General features: G+C 40.9%; 1 protein-coding gene across 1 annotated transcript; it reads left to right on the top strand.

The window, feature by feature from the left end:
• Positions 1–4379: 4379 nt before the first annotated feature.
• On the top strand, positions 4380–6605 carry FIBIN (fin bud initiation factor homolog (zebrafish)). Its single transcript, XM_011362579.2, has one exon. The coding sequence runs from the start codon at positions 4966–4968 to the stop codon at positions 5599–5601; it is 636 nt and encodes a 211-aa protein (XP_011360881.1). The 5' UTR covers positions 4380–4965; the 3' UTR covers positions 5602–6605.
• Positions 6606–7029: the final 424 nt, after the last annotated feature.

Raw genomic sequence — 7029 nt, 5'->3', positions numbered from 1 at the left:
TCTCCTCTTTCCTTAACCAATATTCTTATGGCAAATAATAATAATAACCACTTCACTGAATTAATGTGACAAATAAACAGCAGAGTAGATAATCAAAATGTATTCTACTCTCTCCTTTCTTTTCTTTCTTCCATCTTTTCCCCCTTGCTTGCTACCTTCCTTCCTTCCCTAATTCTCCCTTTTCTTTCTCACACATTTCTCTTCCTCTCTCCTTCACACCCTTTGTAAACAATAGCTGCTCACTAAGTGCTATTGATTACCTGTCAATTGATAAAATAATCCCCAAACTGCTAAATACTGTGTCCTTCTTCTCATTGTCTCCTTTTTTTTTTCTCTTTGCTTCTCTCACTCCACACTCCCTACTCGGGTCCAGGCTAATTCCCTTTGTTCTTTCTTCTTCTTTGACATGGTCCAGGAATTCAGCGTGACACTTTTAGGGGGACTTGGGCATGAAGGCTGACACTTCCCAGAAGTTCCTTTTGGGTTTCTAGTGGAAGCTCATCTCTTCAACCCTCTTTATACTTAATACATAAAAGCTCCCTTTCTAGGAAACTTCTATTATCATATTCAGAAATAGTCAGGGGATCACAAAAACCTTTGGCAAGTGGATATCACAGAACTTAAGGAATCTTACAGGTCTCTAGGCTCACAGTACCAGCCTAAATTCTTGCTTCTCTCTCTAAAGTGGTAACTGGACCAAAGAAACAAGATTTTAAAGTGTGCTGAAAAAGATAAAGGATAAGCAAGTTTTAAGCTAGCCAACCCTACTGGCACTCACTGTATGGCAAGGACTGCATGTAAGCAGCTGGTATCGGAAGACAGTGCTCACCCACTTATTTACTTGGCCGGTCACTGTTTCTGAGGTCCTCTTTCATTCTTACATTTACCCAGTTCCTGCCCTTCAACTTTGTCTCTAGTTTTGACCCCTAGACTCAACTGGCATCTCTATCAGCAGATGGTGCTTTGTGATTTTACTCTTTAAGGTCTTCTGTCTGCTATGTCTGTGCTTAGACATCTCCTCTGGCTCCATTTATTTCAGGCCAACTCTCAGAAGCCCACCTTAACTCTGACTCTAGCAGACCAGCCCAAGATGGAATTGGGCACATATGAAGAACCTGCAAATAAATACCTTTTAAAAGGTGAACAAGATGAAGTGTTTAGTGCAGAAGGCTGTGGCATGCTCGAGCCCAGCTTGCCAACAGGTGCTCATGAGAGCCAATTGTTAAGTTTTAGGGAATTTTGTAAGTCAGTTGTCAAACATAGTCGTTAAAAATTAAGTTATTTAAACTTATAATTAAATAAAGTAAAAGGAATGCATATGTAAAACTTATCTCTTCCTAATCATTTTACTACATTTTACTATTTTCTATGCTCTTAGAGTAGTCTGCACCTAATGTATCTATATGATGAAAAAGCTGTATAGTGGTGTGCTATTGTGCATGTCTTCCCAACTCTGAATCTAGTGACATTAGCCATGGGAGAGTATTTACAACATGGAAATCAGCAAATGCTACAAAGGGAGCTTTTTCTCTCACAGAGCGAGCTGTTAAATATTTATTAGCACTCAATTATAAAAGGGTGCCAGTGTCTTTCATAAGTGGTTAATGACAAAGCATGGGCTAGGGAGATTATTTGCAGTTACTTCCCCGGAATTTATTCTCCTACTGTCCCTTCCTAAACAGGACCTTCAATATACCAGCCATGGTATATTGCATGGTACCTTATCTTTAGTTGCAAAACTGGGCCCTTATTGTCTTAAGCCCAGTGGCTTATTCCAAACTTCTGACTACAATCAGGTTCAAGGATGGATTAATGATCCAAATAAAGCCAACTGTGGCCACTGAGGCTAATTTGAAGGACCTGCGTTTGAGTTACCAGAAAATTTAACCTGTCATTCCCACTAGACATGAAGGAGGAAGTCTGCAGCCCCAGGAGACACTGATAGCCATCTTGGAAACACAATTAAGGAGACTGACCAAGAATGAATAGAAGCTGAAGAAGTAGAACCAAAAAAGGGTGAAAGAAAAACTAGATTCTGGATGAAGTGTAGGCTGAAAATCTTTCTGTAAGTCAGTGAATTCCTTTTGCCTTTAATCTAGTTGAATTAGACTTTCAGTTACTTGCACCAAAATGATTCTCTCCTGATACATGACACACAGATTTCATATCTTTAGATGAAGTAACTGAAAGAAAAAGTAAATACTCAGCCATTCTTATTATGATTATGTGTGTATATATGCTTGACTCTCCAACCACACAGCAAGCTCTTTGTAGGCTGAAACTTTTCATTGTACAACTTTGTATCTGTAGCTAATAACACTGCCCTGCAGGTAGTAGGGGGCAAGTAGGAGTAAGAGCTTAATATAGGTTTGCTTAACTGAATTGGTTAGTAAATCAGGGAGGGATTGTGCAAGAAGTGGAGTGAATCGGAGTAAATTTCCCTTCCCTTCTTTGCCAAGCAGCCAATCTGAATTCATCTTTTGTCATCCGTGAATGTCCCAGGGAAAGAGAATGAAGCAATATGGTTCTTGAGTCCAAAAATCCAGTCTCTCAACTGGAGAGAGTTGTAGTTTTCTGCTGGAATACAGGTATCTCTTCCTTTTCGACAGTTCACTTTACACCACTTCGCTTTTATGAAAGACCTACGCTGGTACCTGTTTTAGCTAACCAAAGAAATCCAAAGAGAATTTTTGCTTCTATAAAAAAAGGCGAAAAATGAAAATAGTGTTCAGGGTTTGCTTTGCAGCAAGCCAGTTATAGAGGCAGTGTGCACTTGTAAGTAAAACTACACTATACATACATTATTCCTACTGTATATTTATTATATCATTCCCACTTTTACTATACGTTAGTGTTTCTTTAGGTTTTATTTGTTATTTGGCATGATTTGGTAAGCTATTTTGAGGGTCTAGGAATCCTCTCAATTTTTTCCCATATAAATTAATGGTATTTACTTCTTCACTTTATACCGTTTTGGCTTACAAAAGATTTCACAGGAACACTGTACTTTCAGATAGCAGGGGAAACCTGTTAAAATAAGTCATAGTCTTTTAGTGAGAATCACCACTAAGAAAACTCCTTTGTTCTATGCTTTCATAATGCCAAATACCTGGATAAGAATTAAAACATGCAATAAACATCTCAAAAATCGATGCATGTGACACTACATCAACAAAATATCCATTTACTTAATGAGATGTCTCACTGTCTATGCAGGAATCTGGCTTGTTCATGTCAGTGAAACTGATGATGATAAGTGTGACAGTCCCAGAACTGTATGGCACTGTGGCTCTAAATGACACCAGTCCACTAAGACTTGGAGAAAGATAAGAATAAACACAAGCAAATTATATGAGTGTTTCAGTTACATTTCAAGTCAAAAAAATAAATAATCGTGGCAATAGGAATGCTGCTTGTGCTTTCCCATCTTTCCCTGTCTGTTCTCCACAACCCTATGGCCATCTGACATATAATATACGTTATTTATTTACATTAATTTAATTCTCTCTTCATTTCCCAGAATGTAACCTTCAGGAGGGCAAGGATTTATCTGTAATTTTTGTTCTGCGCTATTTGCAATACTTTAATAGACTGTGGTATAAAGTAAATGCTCAGTAAACATCTGTTGAACAAATGAGATGGCCCAAAGGATGGCTATTTGCTAATCAATTCATAAATCAGAAACTAAAATGGCCTAGTTAAAAAAATATATACTTTTTTCCTCTTAAATTAAAAGACTGTGTGACTTAATTAGTGTTGGCTCAACCACAGTCTAACTTTGTGACTATAAACAATTTGCTTAACATCATGTCCCTTGGTTTCTCTGTCTGGAAAATGGAAAACGGTACCAGCCTTACATTCTGCAAAGACTTCTAAGTATTGTAAAAGAGACAATAGCTGTAACAGTGTTAATGTAAAGATGAAATGCAGGAGTTTAGCATGGATTTTTTTTCATAAAATTAAGCAATTATCTCAGTTGTCTATTTACTTATTAAACTGGCAAAATTCCATTTCAGCTTTTGTTCTTTAATGCAGCCATGCATTAAACAGTTTTCTGTATTGCTATTGCTTCCAAAGTACTGTTATTATTCATTCTAATTAACCATTTCTAAAAAAACAACTGCCTTTCCTATCCTTCAAATTTGCCTTCGAAGCCACGAACTTTTTAATGATAAATATAGACATATTCATTGAGTTCAATCTAACTGATACTTATTAAAAATGTTTTAATAAGTATCATTTCTCCAGAGGCATTTCTCCAGAGTAATCACCCTGCCTCCCAATATGTTAATAGCAAACCAGTCTTTCCATCCTGAGAACTCTATTTCTCCTGTATTCATTTTTTCCTTCAAGCGAAATTCTATTTTGCAGGGTCTCTCTTCCAATTTTTAAAAAGAGACCCTGTACCTTTAATAACAGAGACCTGGTGAGAAGTTTCTTTCCAAACTTGTTCCCTGGCTTCCAAGTGACGAAACCAGCTGTAATTTGAGAGCAGAGAGATTCTCAGGATATCATTAGCCAAAAGAAAAGCTCGGCATTCCCACCCAGTCCAGGAGTTGAAATAGTATCAGAGGGCAAGAGCCTTTCTCTCCAGCTACAGGCTCCATCTCCCAGGAGCAAAGGGGAACTCTGAGAGTGGGCAACACAGCAGCGTCCTGCCAGAGCCCTGGAGGAGGGGTTTCTCCCTCAATTCGGTGAGACTGAAGGGAAAGAGCCGACTGAGTTCCAGCCACGAGCACGGAGCGCAGAGCCAGGGTACATCCTTCGCTGCTGCAGTCAGTGCTACCCAGGCGCTGTTGCCACAGCCACATGAAGCCTGCTGGGGAGGGAGGGCCAGCATTCAGCAAGCCGGCTGTAACTGAGGCTGACACGGTCTCAGGGAGGCACTGACTCTCAAGGGGACCTTCTTTCTCGTACCTGGGTGACAAGTCTTCTCCTGGGTCCCAGTCATCCTGAATATCCAGGATGGTGTTCCTGAAATTCTTCTGGATGGGTTTCTTCTGCCACCTGTGTCAGGGCTACTTTGATGGCCCTCTCTACCCGGAGATGTCCAATGGGACTCTGCACCACTACTTCGTGCCCGATGGGGACTATGAGGAGAACGATGACCCCGAGAAGTGCCAGCTGCTCTTCAGGGTGAGTGACCACCGGCGCTGCTCCCAGGGGGAGGGGAGCCAGGCCAGCCGTCTGCTGAGCCTCACCCTGCGGGAGGAGTTCACTGTGCTGGGCCGCCAGGTGGAGGACGCTGGCCGTGTCCTGGAGGGCATCAGTAAGAGTATCTCCTATGACCTGGACGGGGAAGAGAGCTACGGCAAGTACCTGCGCCGGGAGTCCCACCAGATAGGGGACGCTTACTCCAACTCGGACAAGTCCCTCACTGAGTTGGAAAGCAAGTTCAAGCAGGGCCAGGAACAGGACAGCCGGCAGGAGAACAGGCTCAACGAGGACTTCTTGGGGATGCTGGTCCACACCAAGTCCTTGCTGAAAGAAACGCTGGACATCTCTATGGGGCTCAGGGACAGATATGAGCTGCTGGCCCTCACCATCAGGAGCCATGGGACTCGGTTAGGTCGGCTGAAAAACGATTATCTTAAGGTGTAGTTGGAGAGGCGCGCTGCCAGGAGGGGGCTTCAAATCAGCCTCTTCATGGAGGGTGGGGGACTGAAGACGGGCCTAATATTTCCCTTATACTTATTATTTTTTATATTCAGATTTGCACTTGGAGAATGATCTGAAGTCATCGTTAAAAGGAAAGAAGTGAGAGTGGAGTGGTTTTGGTTTTGTACATTATTTATATGACTGCTATTGATTTGTCACCTGGAAAGAACAATTTAAAGCCATGCCTTCTGCCTTTCCTAGAGGCTTCATAACTCTGCAGAGACACCTGTTTCAGCCGCATCTAAATGAACACAATTTACACAGTGTTAAACTTGCCCAGCCTGGAGAGTGTGGAAGTACTGGGATAGCAGAGTGTGTAGCTCCTTTCCACCTTCAGGCTTCTCTCCTGGGCTCTGAAAGCTGTCAAAGTTGCCTGTTTTCAGATGAAGGCCAAGGTTGTGCTCTGCATGAATGCAGGCAGATGGAAGTTGCCTGTTTCTTCACCTTTTCTTTCTTATTTATTACCAGGGTCTCCAAGGTGTTGTTGGTTTTTTTTTAACAGGTTCTTTTTTGTTTTGTTTTGTTGTCGTTGTTGTTGTTTTTGTTTTTGTTTTTTGGGGTTTTTTTGTAAGAGTATTGGCAAGAAACTATACGCAAATCATCCTTTGCAGGGAGATGTCTGAAGTGCCTCTGTGGGTGTGTACGTTAAAGTGACCACATTTAAGAAGTCTCAGCTTTGTGGTGGTTGTGCACTCATGTCGATGTGCTGATGCTATCTCTCTCATTGTATGTCTGAGTCATCAGTGCTACAGTCCATTACAAAGAAGTAGATTGATTGAACGCACCCCTAAATGCCTATGATTTAGATTACCAATGTATTATTTCTCATTTAGGGGTTTTGCTTCTGTTTGCTTATTGGAAACTTGTACTTCAAGTAGGGGGAATTCTAATTCTAATAACTCCTTAACTAAGTTTTATTATTCAGCCAATAAATATGTTCTCGTATACTACCGGCTTATTTTCTAATTTATATCTGTAACATTCATACTGCACAGAGGGCGCAATGCAAAAGGAAAGAGAAGGATGGAATTTAAGCCAGTGAAGGTATATGATAAAGGCAGAGAGAGATTTATGTATTTCGCAATCCTTCCTTTCCTAGCCATCCTTACCTTCCTCAAAAGAAAGAACAAAAGAAAAAAACTAGGCCATGCTGGAATTTGATTTTTGCTCATCTGCCTAAACACTCCAGTTTTCTCCAGTTTTTCCCATAGGATCAACTGGAAAACTTTATGACAAGGCTTGTACCTTATATGCCCTCATAATGCAGGAGGAGGGTTCCATTCAAAGTTATAGGAACTATAATGATGTTTAATAATTTTAAAGCCAGGTCTGTGTTACTTAATTAATGGTTTAGAAAGATGAAAATGCACT

The sequence above is a fragment of the Pteropus vampyrus genome, unplaced genomic scaffold, assembly GCF_000151845.1.
Source record: "Pteropus vampyrus isolate Shadow unplaced genomic scaffold, Pvam_2.0 Scaffold76, whole genome shotgun sequence".
NCBI classification, from domain to species: domain Eukaryota; kingdom Metazoa; phylum Chordata; class Mammalia; order Chiroptera; family Pteropodidae; genus Pteropus; species Pteropus vampyrus.
The sequence above is the reverse complement of the archived record's forward strand: the minus strand, read 5'-3'. Positions and strand labels throughout refer to the sequence as shown.